At 40.6% G+C, this 24,497-nt stretch overlaps 1 protein-coding gene across 2 annotated transcripts; it reads left to right on the top strand.

Annotated features, from left to right (window-relative positions):
• Positions 1–14,450: 14,450 nt before the first annotated feature.
• Positions 14,451–23,631, top strand: Btbd3 (BTB domain containing 3). 2 transcript variants are annotated; one of them, XM_008827182.3, is made up of 5 exons: positions 14,451–14,703; positions 15,024–15,306; positions 16,028–16,118; positions 16,669–16,787; positions 19,795–23,631. In XM_008827182.3, the coding sequence occupies exons 2-5, from the start codon at positions 15,164–15,166 to the stop codon at positions 20,825–20,827; spliced, it is 1,386 nt and encodes a 461-aa protein (XP_008825404.1). In that variant the 5' UTR covers positions 14,451–14,703; positions 15,024–15,163; the 3' UTR covers positions 20,828–23,631. The 2 variants fall into 2 exon arrangements, with proteins under 2 accessions (XP_008825404.1, XP_008825402.1); XM_008827180.1 differs by lacking the exon at positions 14,451–14,703 and having other exon boundaries at positions 14,710–15,306.
• The last annotated feature ends 866 nt before the right edge of the window (positions 23,632–24,497 follow it).

Genomic DNA, 24,497 nt, shown 5'->3' with positions numbered 1-24,497 from the left:
GCCTACAACTTAAAAAAAAAATGTAGTGAAATTGTTTTAAGGGTTATGATGTCTCTCCAGACATGTATGAAACCAAAATGCAAAGACCTTTCCCATGCCATGTTTGCTCCAGATAGATCTAATTCCATATGTGTATTATCTTTGCTTAATTTTTCTATAAAATATGTTGGTAAGAACAGTGTCCATGTCCAGTTAGATCATGTAAACCTTTCAGCCATCATTGTTGTACACAGGATCATCTCCCAAGCACCATGGTTCCAAAGGTATTTACCAGATGAATTTGCCTTGTCTGTGAAACCAATTAGATCTACCTTTTGCTTTTATAAAAGCCATTCCTTAAAAATAACGTTGTTATAAACTTATTTTGTATTGATTCCTAAATAGTACTGTTGGCCAAGACCGAATGGAAAGTGTTGATCTGGTAATGACCCACAGTGCCGTTAATAGGCTGTAATCCAGTTGGGAATGCACCTTTTTTTTATAGTTCTATACTTTAAGACACTCGTGCAAATAATTGCTGCCCTTGTGAAAGGTTTTATTTTTAAATAATTATTTTTTCTGGGGAGGACTGAACATGGGGGTCTCCTGCTTGTTAAGCCTCCATCCTACCATTGCGCTCTCCCTAGCCCTCTGAAAGTTCTTTGTTTTTTGTTTTTACCTACTTATTTATTTAGTTACTTTGTTTTTGTTAGTTTTGAATTGCCAGATTACTTTTCCATGAATAGTGTTTTGTTTACTGTACATCTTGGCCACCCTTACATCACCACCAGAAACAGGTAGTGAGGGACTAATGTTAGCCCTCCACTACTATTGTATTTTAAATCTCTGTGAATAGAGAAGCGCTCATAATACCAGCCACCACCTATTTTTCATACCTTTGTTACTGGAAAATGTAAGAAAAGTTTAGTTTTTAAAAAGTGAAAATACAATTAATGTGTTTTGGGGGAATGATGTACATTCCTAGGAAGCTAGAAACCCATAAAACATTTAATTGGGGTACAGTGGGCAGCTCTTCCCAAATAACCTTATTGTCAACCTTTAAAATGGTGAGAAGCACTTTATTATGCTGAGGGGGAAGGTGAGGCTCCCGGGAGCTAACAGCTGGCAAGCCCTTGTATATCTCCTCCCTCCTTTACACCCTTCCTGTCTGCCTTTGTAGACAGGGATGCCTCACACAGTGCCCCCTCCCAGCTTGCAGTTTCTTCCCTCGCCCTCCTTTGTGGCTTAGGCAGTTAATCCCCACAAGTCCTTGAAGCTGGAGGATGTCTACTGGAAACCAGCAGTGGGAAGAGTGCGTATTTGCAGTAAGGCCGTCTTGTGGCGAGATCCCCACCCCTCCAGGGGACCTCAGCACATACTTAAAAAATGCTGCATCACTTCTTTATTTGAATGAGCAGACCCTTCTGGTTCATTTAGTACCACTCCATGAGTGTTTCCGAGGGATCTGTTCTTGTCTACCTGATGTTTTCATTGCTTCTTTAGCTGTTTACCAGTGCCATGAAGGTCTTCCCACAAATTGCAGTCTTTTCTGAGCTGCTGGTTAGCCCACTGCTCTGACATGTCCACAGAATCATCAGGCTAGTGTACCTGACCATGAGAAAGGTCATTTTCTGAACTTTTAATTGTTGTGCAGAATCATAAACTATGTCGGTGAACTTCTGTGCCTCTGTTATACCAAAATCTATTGAATTCTCCTGTAATCTGAATGGGTCTTTTATCAGTGCATGGTTTTCTTTTTCTAACCAGTGCATGATTCTGTACTGTAATTGCATTGGGTTTAAAAAACATTGATTCACTGAGTTAGGTAAATCTTTCAGATGTTGGCACTTTTTATACAATATCAAGAAATCATATTCATGTAATACTACTGCACTCGTCACAACAGGGTTTTAAAAGTACTGGGAAGCTGTCAGACTCATGGTATCATAATCAAGGTCTCCAAAATTCTAATTTTTTTCAGAGGCTTGAATTTCATCATTAAGAATAAATACTGTCAGTTTTCCTTGAAATGACAGGCTCCCTCCTTTTGAGAAACTGCCAGGGATGTGGGTCTGAATACGCACACTGCTTATACTGTCAAGTAACAATGGCTTAAGAAAGCTGCCAGTTTGATTTGTACAGGTCACACAAATGTTCAAGGCGGCCATTCTCCTCAGTTTCGTCAGAAGTGCCTCATGCAGGCTTCTCATTTCCCGATACAGTATTAAAAAGGTATATTCAAGGGTTGAATTTATTAAATCAACAGTTTTTACTGCTGCTTCTCCCAGAAATTCTCCATGAAACATTAATTATAGTTAAAGTGCGGTAGCAACCTTCACTAGCTTAGGCTGTTTGCCACTTGCCAAAATTGACCATCATTTGGGTGTGGCTGGGGAGAACTGGAGAGGTGAGTGACTTAGTGTGTCCTCCATGAGGGCTTCTTCCCCTCCAGGCTCAGGGTTGGTGGGTCAGTCTGTGTACTAGTCCTTTCATTTTGGACTCCTGGAGAAAATCCCTGTCCTTTCTATTAGAGGAAAATAGTCTTCCTTTTTTTGTATTTTTATTTTTATGTGTTTGAGTGTATTGCTTGCATGTATGTAAGTGTACCTGTGTCATGAAGTGCCTGAGGAGGTCAGAAGGAAGCATTAAATTCTTCTGGAACTGAAGTTACGGATGGTTCTTAGCCACCATGTGGGTGCTGGGAATTGAACCCATGTCCTCTGCAGGAACAGCTAGTGCTCTTAACCATTGAGTCATCTCTCCAGCCCCACAAATGGTCCTCTTGTGAGGACTTAGTTATGCATCACTACTGCCAGATATTGCTGAGATGTTGCAGGGGGATTTTGTCACTGGTACCTACTTCAGATACCTTCTTAAGCAATAAAATTCAGACCTTTAAGATGCTTGGTGCTTTTAATCAGAGAGGCACAAACAGAATATAATTACCTTATACTACCTCCCAAGAAATATGCTTTTATAATCAGAACTCTGTTAGAAAATTCAAGTAGAGCTAAATTTCTATTTTGCCAAAATCAAATTTATGTTACCCCAGAATTGTAAGGGAATAATATACAGACTAGAGTTCAACGAGCTAGCTTGCCTGTCTTCCCTTGCCCCCTTCATACACCTGACTGATAAACTGCTTAACAGTAGTTCTTAGAGAAAGATGCAGATGTAAACAGTGTACTCCTGCTTGTGCTTGTGCTGGATAGTCATCTGAACTGAAACATTGCCTGCTGTTTGCCAGGGCGTCATGGGCTTTTGAACTGCCTGTTCACACAAGCCTGTTTTTTTACTTTGTTTGAAGATTTGTTTGAAGATTGGGTGTGTCTAATGTAGTGGAAATTCATTCATTCAGTGTTAAGTACAGACAAAATACATTTCAGAGCCACATAAAAAGTCTTTTAATTATCATTTTTTATTATTCACATGACTGCTTTTCTCCTTTCATGTGAATCATAGACTTTATCATCCTTTCCTGTTCATTAAATCATTAACGTTTTCTGTTGGTGCTATAAAAAACAAAAATGCCAGACAGATTGAATTGAGTTTGGTTGATAAAAGTAGCTTTGGCCTGGCGACTGATTCTTGTTCCTACCTAACCTATACTTCTCTGTGAATATCTAAATTGTGCTAAATTTTAGGCTTCTAATGAAGCAAAGCCTTACTTTGAGCACATGTAGGAGCTTGCTTTAAGTTGAGCTTTAGTGTTTTCGGTTGGATTAGTTACAAGCTGAATGTAATACTGTAAACTACATTTGTGCTTGAACATGTTCAGGAGTGCCTCAGGACACGTTTAATAGCTGTCTGGATTCTTCGCCACTACACCTAGTTTAAGCTTGCAACACAGACAACCTAAAATATTGTAGACGGGTCTCAGAGCAGTTTACCCCAGAATCAGTTGCTCTGCAGCTAGTCTAGAGTATTAATTGAACTTGGACATGTTGGGCCTGAATCTTCCTTTTATGAAACTAGAGAATGCCAGGTGTGGGGGTGTGGCCTGTTAGCTCTTGTTAGAGCTATGAGGTGCAGCTCTGGAGAATGAAGTCTCTAATCTGGTGACAAAAGGTTAGGTAGTGTAAGGTAGTACAGCTGGGCAGAGAATGGAAGCATCAGGAGATGGTCCAGATGAAGTGTGCTTTGACCGCAAGGTCAAGGATGGGCTAGGCTGTTGGTTGGTTCATAGGAAAGAAATGGTGGTGAAGATGGCAAGATGCAGAGCAGTCATTTGTATGAGGAATGAGGAGGACCAGTCAGAAGCTACTAGCAAGAGAGTCAGAGTGAGATCATGGAGATTCGAAATGCTTTGCAAGCCCTGTGGCTTCTGAGTGGGAAGAAAGGAGATAGGATTTCTCCCTGGGTAGATGCTTGCTGTGCACTCTTGGTTTGTGTTATGATAGTTTCTTTATGAAGTGCATCTTAGTGCAGCTGAGATTTGGCCAGATGCCACTTAATAAACACTTCTTTCTGTCTCCATAGTTGATGTTTTACATTTACTAGAGGGCATTAGTATAAGCAAATAGTGGGGCCTCAGCAGTCCAAGGCATCTGTGCAACTGCTGAGCAGAGAGAACTGACTTAGATAGAAATTTTGATCTGCGTTCAGAGCCTCAGCTATGTCTTGGTTTGTTACAGTTATCACTAGCCTCAGATCTACTACCGTGGATCTCCCATGAATCCATGCAGGTGAAATGGTTGTTCCTGTGTGTTGCTGTTTTAGTTTGTTTCTCCATTGCTGTGACAAAACACTTTGGCCAATACCAACTTGGGGAGGAAAGGGTTTATTTGTCTTACATATCCCAGGTCACAGTTCATCAGGGACCCCAAGGTAGGAACTCAGGGCAGGAGCCTGGAGGCAGGAGCTGAAGCACAGGCCATGGAGGAACGCTGCTTACTGGCTTGCTCCCCTGGCCCCTGCTCATCTTGCTCTCTTATCCAACACAGGCCCACCTGCCCCGGGGTGGCACTACCCACAGTGGGCTGGGCCCTCCCACATCACTCAACAATCAAGAAAATGCCCCACAGACATGGCCACAGGCCAGTCCAATAGAGGCAATACCCCAATTGAGACTCCCTCAACCCAGGTGTGTTAAGTTGACACTAAAGCTATCCAGCACAGTTACTAAGGAAAATTAAGGCACTGGCAATTGAACTTCCCTCTCTGAAGATGTGCTTTGATTGTAATGTTTGTTCTGATCCATATGGTGAAAGTCTACATGCACATGCTTTTGCCTGGGGTTCTATGATATAGACTGGGGAGACCCAGACTTCAGAACAGGTTTCCTGAAGTTCTGACTTTTTAAATGAGACTTATTTGAGCATTATTTTCTGAACAATTATAATTTATATTATACCTCTTAGTAGTTCAAACGCTGACCTACTTAAATAGTATCTATTACAAAAATAAAGACTTGCTGAGTGTATTATTGGAATTGAATCTTTTGTTTCAAATGCTTTATTTTCTTGTTCTAATGTGAAATCAAATTAAGTGTAGAAGCTCCTCTGTGTCTTCATTTTACAACAACCTGAGAGGTGGTAGCAACAAAGGGAGCTGTATCAGTGCTAGCTTAGGGTCTGTGGGTATTGCTTAGCCCTGGTGTAGTTAAGATTATTGCCAACATTTATGGTATACTGCACCTTCACAGCATGTCTTTCACAACACATGTAGGGATTGCACACTTTAAAGCTAATTAGAAGTTAGGGCTGGAGAGATGATCAGTGGTTAGGAGTACTTACTGTTCTTGCAGAAGACCAAGTTGGGTTCCCTGCACCCACATGACAGCTCACAGCTGCCCATAACTTCAGTTACAGAGGATCTGATGCCCTCTTCTGGCCTCCATGGGCTCCTACACACAAGTGGGGCACATAAACTCAGGCAGGAAGGTACTCACACACATACACATAAATACAAATTTAAAAAAAAGAGCTAAAAGCTAATTAAAAGCATCATAAACCATTTTTAATTTGAACTTAGAACAGATTTTACTTTGGCCTTTTGCCAGAAGTTGGTTTCTACAATAACCTTTTATCACAGGCTGCTAATTTAACATGAAAGTTTTGTTAGAAAATATTAATTTTAGTAATGTATGCATTTTTTATTTAATTTGAAAGTGTCCATTTTAAAGAAGGTATATTAGAAATCACATGTGAACCATGCAAAGGCAGCATATATGTCCATGATCCTAGTAATAAGGAGACTGTGGTAGGAGGACTACCGTGAGTTGGAGGTCAGTCTGAGCTGTGAGTGAGATCCCGTTAACAAAAAAAAAAAAATAAGTAGAAAAGAGAAAGCAGAGGAAACTGATTGTGAAATGCGGTGTCATTTCATAGGGGCCGGGGTCTGTCCACAGTAGGGTCTTCTTGGTTTCAGACTCGCTACCCCTCAGTTACAGCATTTATCATTTGCCTAATTGTTGATATTTTATTCAAATCACATCCATTATGAAAATGAAGGAAGAAATTTCACTAAGCCCTAGTTATGAGACCATGTGAATGTGTGTATAATAGTGGCACAAAAACAAAATTGTAACTGATCCTTTGTATGTGGTTTGCTAAAGTTTTAAAAAAGAATTGCTTTAAAGCAGTTTAAAGTCTCAGATGGTGTTTATCATTCGTGTGTTTTGATATAATGGGAAGGGGCAAATGAAGGATCAGAAAGTCATCTTTATTTCTGAGCCTTGAGTGACTAAGGGAGCAGTCCAAATTTATATAATTGTATGTGGAAATCTTACCTTTTCAGGAGGTTTTCACTAAGAATTACGGGCACTGGGGAAACTTGACTTTACAGATTTGGAGCCCTGCTAATAATCAGGCCTGCCATAAAACTACCTGGTGGTTTGGGAATTGTCTGGATTCCTGCTCCCCAGTCTGTATGCTCATTCCAGCAGAGTAACTTTCCCAAGTAGAGCAAGATGTTCTGTGTTCAAGTGTGTACGTGATGCAGACTTTAGTGATCTGATTTGACTGTGGAGATGTTCTTGGTGATTTTCTTTCCAATATCTGGGGAAGAAAGTAACCATCTTTGGGAATATCTTGTTTTGTTTATATGTTTTCTGTTGACCAAAACACATCATTTTCTTCCTCTGCCATCTAAAGCAAACAGATGACCTAGAGAAAGCCACGGCAGTGGACCGATGAGGTTATCCATTGTAGCCATTCCCAGTAGGATTAAAGTCCCCTGTTGGGTCTGAACAGCCTCCCTTCAGAGATTTTTTTCTGAAGAGATACCAAGCACTGGACTTTTCTTTGGTTAAATTGTTTTCAAGTACTTAGTAAGAGTTTTATATTGAGGTTGTGGTGTATGATCATTATAAGAAATGTTTCTTACTTTTAAACTAACATTTTAATAAAGATTCTGTTTGAAAACACACAGTATCCTTTAATAATTCTTAGTCCCAGTTTTTACTTTATACAATGTTGCTGGAAGTTAATTTTAGATTGATAAATATCTAACACATAATACCCAGAGAGTTACTGGCTTCTACTAATTACTTTTATGTTCATATATAATTGTGTGCTGTGAGAAAATATTAGAAGTGGATTATTTTAATGCAGGAAATTTTACCAGTTCTGGCAATGAAAGTTCTCGCTTTGGGATTTCCATCTAGATTTTCTACCATATCAACGGTTGTCATAGTAGCAGTCTCAATTGAGAATTGTGATTATATACTTTATCAAATGGCTGCACGTTGAAAGCTCAATTATTCTAATGCAGTTCAGCCAGAACTCCCAGTCTTCATCTTCCTGGTTAAGGGAATAATTAACCAACCTAAAGAAGGGATTCTTTTCTTTCTGTTGAATTATATGAATTTTACTTTATTTCACTAACTGCAAGGTACTATTAGTTGTAAGACATGCTATTATTTTATATTGTACAAAGGAAAAAACGGCCTAATAGTTATAATCGTTAGGTGCTATCACCTAACGATTAAGCCCAGTTTCAGATAAGATGGAGCGTAGTTTCAGAGTTACTAAAATGTACGTCTATTTGTGGAAAAATTTAGTCAATAAAACATGATACGCGGACTTACACAAAGTCTTTGGGTTTGACAATAGTCATAATCATAATGTTGGAATATAAAGGAAACTGTTTAATAATTGTTCCTGCCATATATATGTAATTTTTTAGATTGTGTGTGTGTGTGTGTGTGTGTGTGTGTGTGTGTGTGGATACGCAAGTCTGTGAGTGTCTGCAGAGCATCAGAGCTGGAGTTAAGGTGGTTGACCAGCATGGTCTACATAGTGAGCTCTGGCTGGGGTACTGGGAGTCCTCTATCAAAAAGACAAAAAAAAAAAAAAAAAAATAAAAATTGTTTCTGTCTTCTGAGAATTGGTGTGTTCTGACTGGGTGTTTCCCCATCCTACAGAGTCAACTCGAGGGGCTGGAAGGATGACTCAGTGGTTAAGAGCAATGGCTGCTCTTGCAGAGAACCCAGGTTCAGTTCCCAGCACCCACATGACAGCTAATAATTGTCTGTAACTCCAGTTCCAGGGATCCAATGCCCTCTTCTAACCTCCGTGGGCATTGCATGACATGGGTGCACTTACATGCAGGCAATATACACGTACACATAAAATAAAAATAGTAAAAAAAGTAAGGTCAACTGGAGCTCTGTGATAAAAGGAGGTGACTTAGTAAAACTATCCATGAGCCTAACCCTTCAACTCTGAGGTAAGTCTTACCCAAAGACTTGTGTTAGTTGTCACCCTTGGTGCTAGAATTCAAACTGGATCATCTCTGAGAGGCCAAATTGAGTTGCTCCTGTAGTTATCGTCAGGTGGCTCGATGACTGCTTGCTTCAGGTTCTCTTGTGTACTACAGCAGGGTCCCAGCTAACACATGACCTCCTAGAGGTAGGAAATTCACAGTAGACAGGTGGCCTGGAATGGTGGCTCCTCCTGTGGATTTAGCAGCAACATTTCAGGATTTAGACATTGGTGTGGACATGGTAAAAATACACAGTACAGAATCGAGACAGTTGATCCAAACTAAAAAGAGAGCACAATGCACAGAACTAGGGATCTGTGTGGCCCACAGCTGGGGCTAGATGGAAAGGATATGAAATGTGAGCAGCTGGGCAGGACTGAGAAGCCAGCTTCTGGTTGGCACCATCATAAGTGATGTTTCCTGCTTGGGTTCCAATGGCTACTACTAATGGTAAGAGCTTACCTTTGTAGAGTGTCTCAGTTAACCTGCAAGGGGTGAACTCTTTGTAATTATCCCATTGGGCAGATGGGGAAAACAAGGCTCCACAGATACTGAGTGACCAGCCGTTTTCACTGTATATGCTATGATGCTTGACTGCATTTATCTCCAGATTTAGAATGAATATAGCATGTTTTCCAGCAGCTGCTGCTGTCTTTAGGGACTGCCAACATTTTGTCGCTCATCTTTCTACCTCCCAGATCACACGCATAACGTTTGCTTGGTATTGAAAGGAAAAATAAGGAAACCAAAACAGTATTTCATCACAACTTATCACATTGAACTGCTTTCCTCCGTCATGTTCTGCGAATCATTTTTGGAAGTGATAGCTATTTCTCCAGTCTGCCTTGCTCTGTTTAAAGCTCAGCTAACCACACTACCATTGGTTTTCAGACGTGCTGTAGTAAGCCATGTACAAGTCCAGACAAGGAGGCCAGAATTAGAGCAAGTTAAACAAGAGTTGCCAGCTTTGCTGTTGTGGACACAGAGCTCCATGTTAATTGGGAATGGCTGGTTTCTGACTTTGGGTTTACCTGGAGAGCCTCGGGTTTGCAGCAGCTCGCTCAAGGCTCTTGTCCCTGTTAGAAGTCCTTCTGGTTTCCTTCCAGATAGTGTCCTTTGAGCATTCTCTCCTGAAATGCCCTGGCAGGGGTGTGGCCTGTGTATGTTCATGGCTCTTGTCTTTGTCAACTCTGCACAGATATTTTTCTTTCACAGTAGATTAGAAGTATAAATAGAGGATTATGTGCAGTGTGGGTGATTGCTGTGGATGATAAATCAGAGTGAGTGGAACAAGGAGCGCGGCAAGCAGATCTGCCTTCCAGACCAGGTGTCACCTTACTACATCACTGGGGACTTTGGTTTACAGACCTTCACTCTTCTGACATGCAGGTGCTTCTCTGACACAGCTGCTTTACATGATTCCAACGATTCCTTTCCCAAACTGAGTATGTAAGACTACACTAGAGCTGAGAGAACTGGCACCCCTCCCAGGGGAGAAAAGGGCAATCGGAGTGAGCTTAAGTTCTCTTGATAATTTTCTCATTAATTGAGAATTCAGTGAAAACAGATAATGGTGATTCAACCTTCTGGCAATTATAAAATCAATGGAAACCCACTATTATTAGCTAACCTTTTGATCTCAGTTCCAATTCTTCCCCATTGTGTGCCCAGTGCCCGTATGCGACATGCTATATGTGGTGTATTTGAGGAATTACTTTTATTAAAGATTGAAGGGCTTCTTGATTGTTTGCCTCATTAAGGCAGATTAAGTATGTCTCGAACAAATTTGCAGTTGAGGAGGCCTAGGAACAAGTGAGAAAATGCTAGTTGGAAAGAAATTTTGTATTATCCTTCAACCCAGTGTAGGTGGCATGTCTAGATTGGTAAGTGAGTAGATGAGGTTTTAACTGTTTATATTTAAATAAGAGGGAGAGAAGCCATGGTGTATTTAATGTAGTAAAGGAGAAATAAAAGTAGAGAACAAAGATACTAAAATTGCATATATTCAAATTAATACTGGATTTTTTTCATAATATTTTATTGTGCCCTAGATCATGATTGCCCAAAAGGACAAATGAAAGCTGTCATCACTCTTTGCAGAGAAATAACTGTACCCTGCCAATTTTACATACAATTTGAGGGATTTCATGGATGCTGTATTAAGTACATGGGGCCTTGTCGTCCTTTCCTTCTGTTAGTCCTTTGTCCAAGTTCTTGATGGAAAAGAACCTTGGATATTAAGCCATCATGCCTCACAAAATAAAAGTAATGTTTGTGCTTTAAATTTTTTTTTTTTTTTTTATGTGTATGAGTGTTATTCCTGCATGTGTGTGTGCCTGTGTCATGCAGTGCCCAAGAAGGACAGAAGAGGGCGTCAGATCTCCTGGAACTAGAGTTATGGACAGTTGTTAGCTGCCATGTGGGTACTAGGATCCAAACCCAGTTCTTCTGCAAGAACAGCCAGTGCTCTTAACCTCTGAGCCATCTTTACAGCCCCTAAACTAGTGTTTCTTTAAATTGATCGTTAGAACAACCGAATTATCAAGACCAACATTAAAACATGAAAATAAGACAAAATATCAGAATGAGTTTTATCTTTTGAACTCTTCTGATATGTATGCATCTCTGTTACTAGTGTCAAGTCAGACTATCAAGTGCATTTCTAACTGGATTAAGCATAAATTTAGAGAAATGCTGTTCTAAATGAACCTTCTCACTTTTTAGCTGAGGGATCAGAGTCCCCTGAAGACTGATTTCAGACCCTCCCATTTTAGTCAGGTGGCCCCCTAGGAGTGAACTGTTACTGGGTTGCTGGGTTTGACTCTGTGTTGTCAGCTTTGGGATGTAGAATTGTGAAGCAGATTATTTTAAAATGTTGGATGATTTGTCTGCTTTGCACTTGGGATTTTTGAATCCTTTTTTTTTTTTTTTTTCCCACTTAAATCATCTCTGTCATTCTCTAAAAATTTGGATTTGAGCTTCTTTTCCAGAGAATCTGAGGTCCTTTTGTTTGGCTGGCTGCTCACCCAGATCCTAAAATCTTGACATTAATCACAGTGGAAGAATACAGAACAAGATACGGAAGGTTATTTTCTTTGTTCAAACCAAATTAGATTATTTTGAATTATTTAGTTGCTTGAACTGCAGATAATATGGGGCAGCAGATACTGAACCTGGATCTTTGGGAAGGGACCCAGCAGCAGTCTTTAGGTATCTCTGCGGAGCTTTCTCAAACTTGAGTCCATGCAAATTAGGTGAAGATTCTTGTTAAAATGCAGGTTCTGATCCAGAATATGGCTGAGATTCTGAGCTTCCTAAAGACTGCTGAGGCATGCAGATGCCGATACTGGCACTACACTTTTAGCAGTGAAACATACATTACCTGCCTCATCACCAGAGCAGGAAAGGAAGCTGTGCTTACTATCCCCTGTCCTGGTCTTCACAACTGAGCTTGTGAGCCACCCCATCCCCAAGTGATGGAAAATGGTTTCTGCAGCAAACGCTGCTCTCACTGATCCTGACTTAGTTTCACTTCACTTAACTTAAATTTTCGCACTTTTCTACAAAACAGTTTTCCAAATAATGGGAATCTTTAACGTCAGAAAGTATTTTCTAAAATGTTACATAATTTTCTTTTTCAAACTACTACATACACTTTTCCCCTTCAATTAGTGATGTAAGAGCCATAGTTTTGGACTAAGACTATCTTTGTGATGAGTGTGGAGCTATATGTAAAGCATATTGTATATGTACGCCTTGGACATGTTTTCTATTTTATCTTCTTCAGTTGCCAGTTAATAATGTCGACCTCAGATCAGCTGGTTTCCCTTTTCATTTTAACTGAGTAGCTCTGACCTGAAAAGCCAGATACTGGATTTAATAGAAATGTATTTGAAATGTATGTACAGAAGGTCCTGTTGGTGTGAGGACTTTGAAGGAGGAATAGGACGGAGAAGTTCAGTAGCAGTGCAGTAGAGAAGCCCTTTGTTTTTGACTTTATTATGTGTGGGTAGCTCAAGGGGGAGCTTGCTTTCCTAGTGCTTTTTTCTAGTGTTGTACCTGTAGTGTGTATATGTATGTGTGTCTATACTTCTCTCTCTCTCTCTCTCTCTCTCTCTCTCTGTGTGTGTGTATGTGTAGGCCAGAGCTTGATATCAAATGTCTTATATTGCTCTCTACCTTATTTTTTGAGACATTTTCTTCACTGAGCCTGGAGCTCACCAATTGGCTGGACTGGCTGGCCAGAAAGGCCTGCCTTCCCCGTCACTTGGGTTAAAGGCACAGACTTCTGCACGTACTTTTTTTTAATGTAGATGTTGGTGATCTGAACTCAGGTCCCCCCTTCTTACAGGACAAGTACTGTACTCGCTAAGTCATCTCTCCAGCCCTCCTAGATGCGTTTCAGTGGGTTTCTAGAGTTCTAACATTGTGCTTACAGTGTTGTTGAAAGTGAGTCACAAGGGTATAGAGGCATAATGTCTTACTTAGCCTCACAATTGATAATACAATAATTTAAATAAGCAGTACTCAGGTTCCATTAAAATGGGGAATAGGCAACCTTGTGCTGAAGACTGGCTGTCTTCTTGCAGTAACTTTGCAAATGATTTTAATAATAACGATAGCACAGAGGTTCTTCTTTGGATGAGCTTAGTGATTGAGGATGGTGGGGATTTAAAGATTGACTTCTGGTATGTTGTATTATAAGTTATAGTAATAACTAGTTCTTGTATGCTGAGCCCTCACCTTGCTGAATATTTTGCAACAAGCAGGGATGTAGTCCTGAAGGGCACTTTAGATCGAGAGGCAGCAAGTAGCTGCTGTGTTTTAGACAAATGAGGATAACTCAAGTAGATGGGGTGAGAGGAGCCTTTGTCGTTGGCCTGTCTTTACAAACAAGTAAAGGCGTGTAGAAGCTACAGTGGGTGTTTTTGTCATTTTCCTAGAAATCGTTGGGGGATTCACATCTATGAAAACCATATAGATGCTTTATTCAAATCCAAAGCAGAGAGACCTTCTGCATTTTAACTAGATAGCAGCAGACGTTTATCATTTTAAATAGCTTCTGTGTTAGAAATTGTGGATTATTTTATTTGAAATTATAGCAAGATTAAATTTAGCCATAAGAGTTAAGTTGGATTTCAATGTCCTGAACAGGGCCCCATCTGATATATTTTTAGTGAATTATAGCACTTAAACACTGATTATCAGATTTGTCTCATTTGAATGCTATTTTTTGCTTGTAGAATCTGTCTTATGCTTCAGTGCAGCTAAGCATGCTGGTGTAATCTTATTCTAATTAACAGTGCTTTGTGACCTGGGACTCCTGTCAAAGATCATTACAGAGCTGGAACACATTGTAAGGTGTACTAAATGTATGGCCTGAGCAAGTATGTCTTGGATTCAGAGACTAAAAGAAAAGAGCATCCTTCCCCTCTTAAGCTGTACTAAATGTGTTTGGTAGGGTTTCAGTATATTGATGCTTTTATCATTTATACGCTAGAGGATTTTGTTTGAAATAGTTGAATGTAAATGCTGCCGGGAGAAAGATTTCTGCCAGAAAGAATATCTGTTCTATTTATTCATCGTCAATTGGTCTTGCTTATTTTAGTTAAGGAAATGAAAATGATCATGTACTAAAGAGAGATCTGTGTGAATAAACTCCTCCCTTCCTGTTTTCAAATTATTTCATTTGTTGTTTATCTTATTTAAATATACAGTAGAAAAGAAGAAAATGTAACTGCTGTTCCTTTAATATCAGAGCTATGCACGCTACAATAGGTGTCACTGTTTTGCTTGGTCCAATCCTGATTGGTGACTTCAGCTATTGGCTCCCAGCGCTGGCTGTCTGACTCCATCTGCAGGGCTGTAATACCTACTCTCCTCGCTTCCCGATCCATTCACCACACAACTTCAGCCGGCTGAACAGACTCCCTGGGCTCGGCACATCTTGCTAACCTAATTCAGAAAACAAGTGCTGCAGCCCTTGCCTGTCATCTTTGCTCAGCACAGCCTCTTCAGGTGATCCAGAAAACTGTTATTTTATGAGCAAATAAGAAAAACAGGAGTCATGATGGGGATGTATTTAACAGACCCAGTCCTGGATAAAACTTAAAGCCAGTTTCTCTTCAACATAGTGAAAAGGTCACCTTGCCTGGCTGAGAAAAGCAGCAAAATATCAGCTTGTCGGCTGCTGTTAGCATCCTAGCTCTGGCTAGCCTCTTTTCCTTGATGTTCAAGCCAGTTTGGGATATCTAGCTCTAAAGAGAGACATCCTGTACTCATGGTAGATGATAAGGAAAACAACATGAAATGTCTCACCTTCTTCTTGATGCTTCCAGAGACAGTAAAGAACAGGTCCAAGAAAGGCTCAAAGAAAGCAAGTGGCAGCAGCGGTGGCAGCGGCAGCGGCAGCAGTGGCAGCAAGTTGCCCCCAGTTTGTTATGAAATAATTACCTTGAAGACTAAAAAGAAGAAGAAGATGGCTGCTGATATATTCCCCCGTAAGAAACCAGCCAACTCCAGCAGCAGCACTGTCCAGCAGTTCCACCAGCAGAATCTCAGTAACAACAATGTCATCCCAGCCCCCAACTGGCAGGGTCTCTACCCCACTATTAGAGAAAGGTAAGAGCCTGGGAGGCATGTTTCCTTTAAAAGTTTGCCAGAGTTCAAGTTTCTGCTTTTGCACAGGCTGTAATGTATTTTAACACAAATCTCTGTGTTTCCTCTTTTCCCAGAAGCTTTGCTGGTAATGGAAAACTGACTTGTATCATTTCCAAGACAGTACAGCTGTTTTCCTCTTAGATAAAAATATTTTTGCAAGCTGTAACGTTTAAGTGACAGGGTTGTGTCTGTGGAGCATAGCAGATAGAAACCTTTCTTTTGTCCAGGCTGTAATGTATTTTAACACAAATCTCTGTGTTTCCTCTTTTCCCAGAAGCTTTGCTGGTAATGGAAAACTGACTTGTATCATTTCCAAGACAGTACAGCTGTTTTCCTCTTAGATAAAAATATTTTTGCAAGCTGTAACGTTTAAGTGACAGGGTTGTGTCTGTGGAGCATAGCAGATAGAAACCTTTCTTTTGTCCTTAGCCATGTAAAAGTTTGGATAACTTTTTTTTTTTTTTTTTTTTTTTTTTTTTTTTTTTTTTTTTTAATTTTAGTTATTTCATCAGCTTTTCCAGTGATCTCAAACAGTTGTTTAAGTAGACCCTTTATTTGTTGTTTTGCTGTGAAGTTGCTGAACTGTTGCTTAGCTTGTAAACCTTTTCTAAGTTTTGCATGTTGGGGAAGGGGGTGTTTAGATGATGGCTTCTGTGAATTAATGAATTGCCTCTGTTTATAGAAATGCGGTGATGTTCAATAATGATTTGATGGCAGATGTACATTTTGTGGTTGGGCCACCAGGTGGGACTCAGCGGTTGCCAGGACACAAAGTAAGCAACAGCTGTATTACTGGTTTAGTCCCGAGATTTACAAAGAGGGATCCTCTCAGTCAGCATACGCTCGGTGTGGGCAGCTTGCCGATGGCAGGCAGTGCGCATTTCACCCGACTACAGAGAAAGCGGACCCTTCCCAAAGGGCTTTGGCCACGCTTAATTTTTTCTTTGTTTCCTTCTGCAGTCTTTTATATATCACACAAAAACATGTCCTCTTCACTCTCCAGCTGTAGGAAGTTGTTGTAACAGGTTTAGAAACTTCTCTCTTAACTGATCTCTTAGAAATCAGTTAGATAAGCTTTTATTTATTTTACAATGGGGGATCTGTGCATTAATCTCAAAGCTTTGAGATATTACTGTAGAGACTGTTTTGTATGAAAGTCCTTAGCTTCCCTGTCAACATATACTGTACCCTGGCTGTTTCAAAGAAGCAGGGTTAGATCTTTTACATCCACTAACCCTGACTGGTAGGAGTCGCTTTTCTGAATTGACTTGCTGAAAATACTTTCAATTTAGTTCGTGAAATAAGATTTTCCTTTCTCCACAGTATGTCTTAGCTGTCGGGAGCTCTGTGTTCCATGCAATGTTTTATGGAGAACTTGCTGAGGACAAAGATGAAATCCGAATACCAGATGTTGAACCTGCTGCTTTTCTCGCCATGCTGAAGTAAGCATTATTTGTATGTTTGCAAAGAGTTTGTTTACACTGTATATGTAGTCTGCTGGCCTCAAAGTTAAGTGTAAGTTCTTAGTGAAAGAAAAGATTCTGAAGAAAGAGGGTGCTGCTTACCTTGTAAATGTTCCCAGAGGAAGCTGTTCTTCATCTTCCAGTGGAAGTCCTATGGAATGGTGTGAGTATTTATAGTCAGACCTGAGCCTAGGGCTGGGGCAAAGACCTATGTAGGGAGTTGGGTTTTAATGACATTTTTATTAATGAAAACTAGCTTTTCTGGTATAGGCATTATTTGGTAGGTATACTTTCCCTCTGAAAGCAGTGTATGTTAAGAAATCTTCAGAGAAATACACCTTTATTCAAACTGGAGAAATTACATATGTCATTTAGCTAGCACCAGTGGAGACAAGAGTAAGTTTCCTGAGTTCTTATCTCCGACCAGCAGAAGTAGGGATTACTTACTATCTATGGAAATGACCCGATCCTTCCAAAGTTGGTCACTCATTCTCCAGGATAGGAGGCATTTGCTCGTGGTGCTGGAGAAGTTTTTGAAGGATATGAGTAGTTTCATGTAGGTTTATGGAGAAAAACTTCAGTTAGTAATACAAAAGTGTAAAAAGTGTAAGTCGTGTTAAATATTTTGCCAAAAGTTTTGTAATCTAAACTAGATTATTTTATGGAATCCAGTATATGTTAATCAGACATCAAAAATCATCTTATTTACCATGTTTCCATGCTAGATAGTGAGACAGCCTGCTATGTGTTTAGTCCAGACTCTGTAAATCGTATTTATAAGATTTTCTTAAACTGTATTTTCAGCACACTAACATAAATTTTAAGGTTTTCTGCTGCTCTGAGAAGTTCAGTTCACTGAAATAAATAAAATGTTTTTTAGAAACAAAAATCAGTGGGTCAACAATTGGACAGAATTCTCACAAGTGATAAAATGCATATTATTTACTGCCAACCGAAAAAAGTTCTAGAGCTTTTAAGTGCTTAATTTCTTGTTCCTGTTAGGGCTTTGAAATCTAATTGAACTAGAAGTTTCACAGTGGGAAGCAGGGAATTAAAGGCAAGTGAGCATGAGAAGTGCTCTGACGTAAGCTCCTTTATCACTTTTTAACCCACGTAATCCGTTAGACATTTGCACAGAAACGTCTTTCACCTGCTTGGATCCCTGCCCCTCACCACCGTGCATGCAGTCAGCCTTGTGTGTGTGACAGTGCCGTCTGTTGTTAAGTAGAATGCAGCTCTAGTTAGCATTTGGGCCTCACTGCAGTCAAGTAGACTGTTGTGTCTTAGACACGTGCACAGTCAGGAAGCGTGAGCAAGAGAGACAGAAAGTAACATCTCGCTCGAGTCATTTGATTTATCATTTGCCAAATGTCTTTTCTCATAGTTGTATTGCCTAGAGCACATATTAATACAGGTTTTTAAATTATTCATGTAGTCTGCATAAAGTAGCAAGAATAGAAGTGCATAGCGTTCCATTTGCCTTTGCTGCTGTACCGTAACTGAGATGTGACTGGGTGGGGTTCCTCCCTCCCGCATCATGGGGGAGTAACTGTGGTTTTGGAGCCTTCTCCCTTGAGTTCCAGGGTGAGAACTACAAATCAGGATCATAGTCATGTATGTTTGCCCTGGTCCTAGTCTTTGGTCAAAACATACCTGAGAGGTAGGTTTGCTGTCAAGTGGACTTGCCAGAGGTATCTGGCTTAGCCAATCAGAGAAAAAGCTTTCCTGGGAACAGAGGCCATTCCATTTGTGAGAGTGGACACTTTTTGCCATATATCCTCGAGCTTATCTATTTTCTTGCAAAACATATTCATAATTTCCTAAGTGTTTTACTAACATGTAATAAAATAACTAGAAAAACTTCAGATAAAGTACCTATATGCTTTAGCTAGAAAAATCTTAAATTTTGTCAGTACACTGACAGTGCTCACTGAACATTCCTTGTGTCACCACAGTAATATATGAGAGCAGGCAGTTTCTACCTTTACGTGCTGTTTTAGGAAACTGCCACGTTTCAGTAAACACCAAGAAGTGTTTCATCTTCTAAGATCCACACAGCCCTCTAAAGCACAGAAGCAATGCACATTTAAGTTTTCTGCTTTATCTTTTAAGAAATGCATGTGAAAATAACGCATTCTTTAATTCTGAAAGTATGGGGAATGTGTGGGGAGAAGTAGGCATTTAGAAGTTACAGTTACAAACCCAAGTACCAGTCTGTTGGATTCTGTGTAAAGCTGACTGAAAGATAACACTGAGGTCTGTATTTGACAATTTAATGAATTTTGAACTACTTCAAAAATATTCAGTATCGAGTTTTATTTTGCTTTTAAGAAAAGTCCCAAAATATCAAACCATAGTAATTGGCCTTACAATGTCAAAGACATTTGTTTTTATTTAAATGTGTAGAAATAATTTGTAGTAAAATTGTACATATTATCCTTTAAACATTGGGGGGATGGAGAAGTGGCTCAGCAGTTAAAAAGCACTTGCTATTCTTTCAGAGGACCAGTGTTTGGTGCCCAGAACCTGTCTATGTCAGGGGGCTTACAACCTCTTGTAACTCCAGATCTCGCCCTCCTCTGGCCTCTGGGGGTACCCACACATACATACACATAAATAAATAATTTTTTCTTTAAATTTGGGTTGAGGGTAGGAATTCTTTATAAAATGTCATAGAATTCTGCTGGGTTTTTTTCAATCTGTCTGATGTCCAGGCCTCTTTGAAAGAACTGCAGTATCTCCTGCTTTCTGGAGAATACAGAGTGCGTCTATAAGATAGAGAGCAGAATGCACACAGAGTTAATGCCTTTAGTTATATTAGTGTCCTATGGAGGACGATAGCTCACGACTGTATTTCAGACCTTCTGTAGACATGCTTGTAACTGTCACATTGGAGAACATTCTTGGACAGTTTGAGAGCTGCTTTATTTGCTGTGCACACTATTTTTGTGGACATTCCACTTACATGTTGGATGCTTTCTTTCAGATACATCTATTGTGACGAAATTGACTTGGCTGCTGACACAGTGCTGGCCACGCTGTATGCTGCCAAAAAGTACATAGTCCCTCACCTTGCCAGAGCCTGTGTTAATTTCCTGGAGACCAGCCTGAGTGCCAAGAACGCCTGTGTGCTCCTCTCTCAGAGCTGCCTGTTCGAGGAGCCAGACCTGACCCAACGCTGCTGGGAGGTGATTGATGCCCAGGCCGAGTTAGCTCTCAAATCTGAGGGTTTCTGCGACATTGACTTCCAGACACTAGAAAGTATCCTCCGCAGGGAAACTCTGAATGCCAAAGAAATTGTAGTTTTTGAGGCGGCCCTCAATTGGGCTGAGGTAGAATGCCAGCGACAAGATCTGGCCCTGAGCATTGAAAACAAACGCAAGGTGCTGGGAAAGGCCCTTTACTTGATTCGCATCCCCACCATGGCGCTGGATGATTTTGCAAATGGTGCTGCGCAGTCTGGAGTATTAACTCTTAACGAGACCAATGACATCTTCCTCTGGTATACTGCATCTAAAAAACCCGAGCTGCAGTTTGTGAGTAAAGCCCGCAAGGGCCTCGTCCCCCAGCGCTGTCACCGTTTCCAGTCATGTGCCTATCGGAGCAACCAGTGGCGCTATCGGGGTCGCTGTGACAGTATCCAGTTTGCAGTGGATAAGAGGGTGTTCATCGCTGGCTTTGGGCTGTACGGTTCCAGCTGTGGCTCTGCCGAGTACAGCGCCAAGATTGAACTCAAGCGGCAGGGCGTGGTCTTGGGCCAGAACTTGAGCAAGTACTTCTCAGATGGGTCCAGCAATACCTTCCCTGTGTGGTTTGAATACCCGGTGCAGATCGAGCCAGACACCTTCTACACAGCCAGTGTGGTGCTGGATGGTAATGAACTCAGCTACTTTGGACAAGAAGGCATGACGGAAGTGCAGTGTGGCAAAGTGACTGTTCAGTTTCAGTGCTCCTCAGACAGCACCAATGGCACTGGGGTACAGGGTGGGCAGATCCCTGAACTTATATTCTATGCTTGAACCGTCCCTTCCTTTAGCAGCTGTGAGGTGTCCATCTAGGCCCTCCTTGCCTGATGCTTAGCCCATCTGCAGATACGTGATCAATGCAGGTAATTTGTAATGAATGAAGCAGTAGGCAGGTTCTAATTTCTTTGAAACTTTTAATTATGTACAGGCTAAAATGCAGCATTCCGCTTTTAACTATATGCTTAGGAGAGCCAAGTTCTTACTCAGGCTATGTGGTTTAAAGTTGCGTCTGTATGCCTAGGGAGATTACGTGCTTTTCAGGTGCCCCCCCAACCTCCCACTTTTGTACCTCTGAAGAAAACTTTGCATCACCTTGAATTTCCTTTGATGAATGGAAATATGTTGTCTAAAGTAATAACATCAACTCCTTTTTAAACAGAACTCCTTCCTCTCAAAAACAACAGCAAAATAGGTAAACCTCAGTGTACAGTTTTGGAAGAATGTTTGCTTTGTAACAAGGTATTTAGAATGTAAGCAGTGGACCAGTAGCCACGTTGGCTCTCTGTTTCTCATATTTGTTGTTTCCGAGCTTTGCTTTTTTATTTTTTGTTTCCCTAAATCATACACTTGTTACATACTAAGCAGTTCACTCTGTTAGTGTAAAATAAGAAAGTAAAGAATTTGGTGTTTGTTTAGGCCAGGACTTTTGCTACAAAGCGGATTTGTGTTCTTTTAGTGTAGAGGACAAGATATAATGCAGCACTTCTTTTAGAAGCAATGAAATTACATTTTACTGTCAACAGAAAAAAAAATTCAATGACAAATAAGAATGCGGAGTTTGGAAAAGCCATCCTTTTTTGCCAGGTAGCTTTGCAATCCCCCATTTTTGGCTTGTTTCTAAGTTATACTGCACAGGATTCCCGTTCCCTCTCTCCCCATTAAAAGAGGACCAAACAGTTCTTTAGAGCAATGGAGTTAGTTTTGTAGCACTACATATCAATGTGGTAAAGTAGTTTTTTAATTCATTTTTTAAAAATTGAAACATTCTTTATCTGATCTTTGACCATAGTTGATCTTATTTGTTGATTATGAATGAGTCTGCTGTTTCTGGACTGCTAGAACCTGGCCTCTGGCCATCTTAAAGTGCCAATATATGCCTGCAGGGTTTGTGAGAAGTGGTTCGGAGTGACACTGGGTTCTACCTAGTATTCACCACATCAGCATCACATGCAGCTCTTATTTGGCCATGGTAATGTAAACAAAGAGGGAAAAGCTCACAGTTGTCTCCTTCCATGATAGCTTATGTTGGTTTAGTGCCTGTGACCCTGGCAGTGTCCAGTGTGGTCACTTACAGCTGAAATATCCATGTGTTTCTGGGCAACTTTTCTGCTCAGTGTGATCCTGAGATGGCTCCCCCACCACCCAGAGTGTGGTCCCTGGCCGCCTCCTTCTCCTGCTCTGTAAGCCTGAAGCTGGCTTGTCTGGAGCAGGGGCTAGTCCTGGGGTGTGTGTGCCTGCGCAACATGCGCGTGCAAGTGTGCTTGCCTACTCAGGAACTGCCTCCTCCCTGCCTGGCTAGTGGTGAGTGGGACAGGAATGGTATCCCTGCTGGTGCCAGCAAGGCCCAATGAGTGACTGCTCCTACCCACTGTGCTTCTGGGCCACCTCTTTCCCTGCAGATACGGGCTTGCGGCCTTCGGCCAGTTTCCCTGGTAGAGGAGAACACTGGATTATGGGAACTGTTTTAATCATTTTGCCATTACCTGCATCTGTCAATGACATGACCGAAAGCTGTTGTTACTGGTGACCAGATGAGTACTCCCAGGACAGCTTTTCAAAATTATCTAACAATTATTTTCCTAATAGGGAGATGACAGGTGGTAGTTTTGGCAAAGCATCAATGAAGTAAATGTACATTGTAGGTTAAAAATACTTCTACAAAGGTCTTGTTTTTAAATTACAGTTAAATATTTCAGTAGCTCATACCTACCATGTAGATTGGTAGGCCTGACTGGAAGGCACTTGCTTTTAAACTGAAGGAGAGAAAACTTTGTTTAGCACTGACTGCTTCCTGCCAGATAGTTGAGCTGGGTGTAAATGCCCTAGAGGGGCAGCATCTGGCCCTTGCTGGCTCTCAGTGGTCCTACAACCGAGCTGCCCCTCACTCAGTTAGACAGCTGCTAGGCAAAAGCCATGCAAGCCTGATCACTGGGTGATTGACCTGTGCTTCAAAACTGTGGGTTAGAATTGGGACAGCTGTACCTAAAATAAGATTTTTTTTTTATATTCTGGACCCTGTTCTCCTTTCTACATTTTTAGCAAAATGAAAGCTAATGTGCTTGCTCTAGTTTTCTTTGGTAATTTTGAATTTCCCTAGATTTCGAAACTAGAAAACATTGTTCCTACAAGGGAGGCAGCTCTAATGTATAAACACAACTTTGTTAAGCAGAATGCACTGTAGATGCTTTTCCCAATGCACCTGGCGGTCTTTGTCATTGTTCATACTGGGGATAAGGGTAACTAGGCTAGCAGTTCTAATATAACATTCTTTAATCACATCTTAAAATAGTATTTAAGTAAATTGTCTAATTTCTACATAATTATTGCACTGAACTGTCTTTTTTATTTTAAAGGTGTTTAAATAAGCTTAGCTAATTCAAGACACTGTAGCCACTTATGCACCAGTGTACTTGACTTCAGCAGCTTACAGCATTATTTATGAAGGAAACTATATAAATATGAAGTACCTCATGTTGGATGTTATTGTACTGTATTTTTATGTAACAGTGCAGACCTTGTTAGACACATGAATGTGTATAATCATGTTAAATGCAAATAAAATAAAACTGGTTCATAGATTTCTTTCTTAGCATTTTTGTCGCTCCTTTGAAACAGTAAAAAATTCCTTCTGGCACTTTTGGTGTCACTGAGCTGTAGAAAGATGGTTTCAGAGAAACGTTTGTTTGTGAAGTACTCAGTTATCCTTGATTCCTAAAGAAGGAAGAATTTGAGTCAAAAGCATGGGAGAACAATGAATATGTTAATCAGCTGCATTGTTCAAAGCCTGACTGTTGAGTTAATGAGCAGGGGTGAATGGATGCATTTATATTCCTGTTATGGAATTATGGTTGGCTGGCGTTCCCTACCTGTATTTGCTCAAATGCCTGGATCTCCCTGTATGAAGGAGGTGTGCTGGACAGCTGCTGCTTCCCATGGTGCAATAGTGCCGTAGATCTAGGTATGAGACAGACTACCACGTGAGAATTTTGAGTATACTCACTCAGTTTCCATTCTTTTCACTCGCTTCTTGGCCTTTTGGGTAATAATCAAGTGTGTTTCCATGTCACTTAGGCGCACAACACACCGTGCACTCGTTCATAGTTAGGCATACATAGGTACCTTTATCTCCGCAACACTGATGCTTTTTGACTAGAACCTATTGTAAAACTCTATATATTTGTTTAGCCACTTCATCTCTGCAGGTTCAGTTTTTACTGTATACCTGCTCAAAAGATATTTGGGATTACTCCAAAGAATGAGAGAGCTGGAACCCCCACCTTCTTCAGCTTAATCACAGTTTCTACCTTAATTGCAAAGATCTGTAATCCACAAAGGTCTCAGCCATTAGCTCTTCTCTGCTGCTCTTTAAAGTTAATCCACATATTTGTTTTCATTATCCTAAGACAGTTGGGAACAACCCTCCTGTATTGTAGGGTCTCAAGAT

This window comes from Nannospalax galili, unplaced genomic scaffold (genome assembly GCF_000622305.1).
Source record: "Nannospalax galili isolate Female #2095 unplaced genomic scaffold, S.galili_v1.0 scaffold151, whole genome shotgun sequence".
In the NCBI taxonomy this organism is placed as follows: domain Eukaryota; kingdom Metazoa; phylum Chordata; class Mammalia; order Rodentia; family Spalacidae; genus Nannospalax; species Nannospalax galili.
Note: the sequence above shows the minus strand (reverse complement) of the source record. Positions and strands in the feature narration are given on the sequence as shown.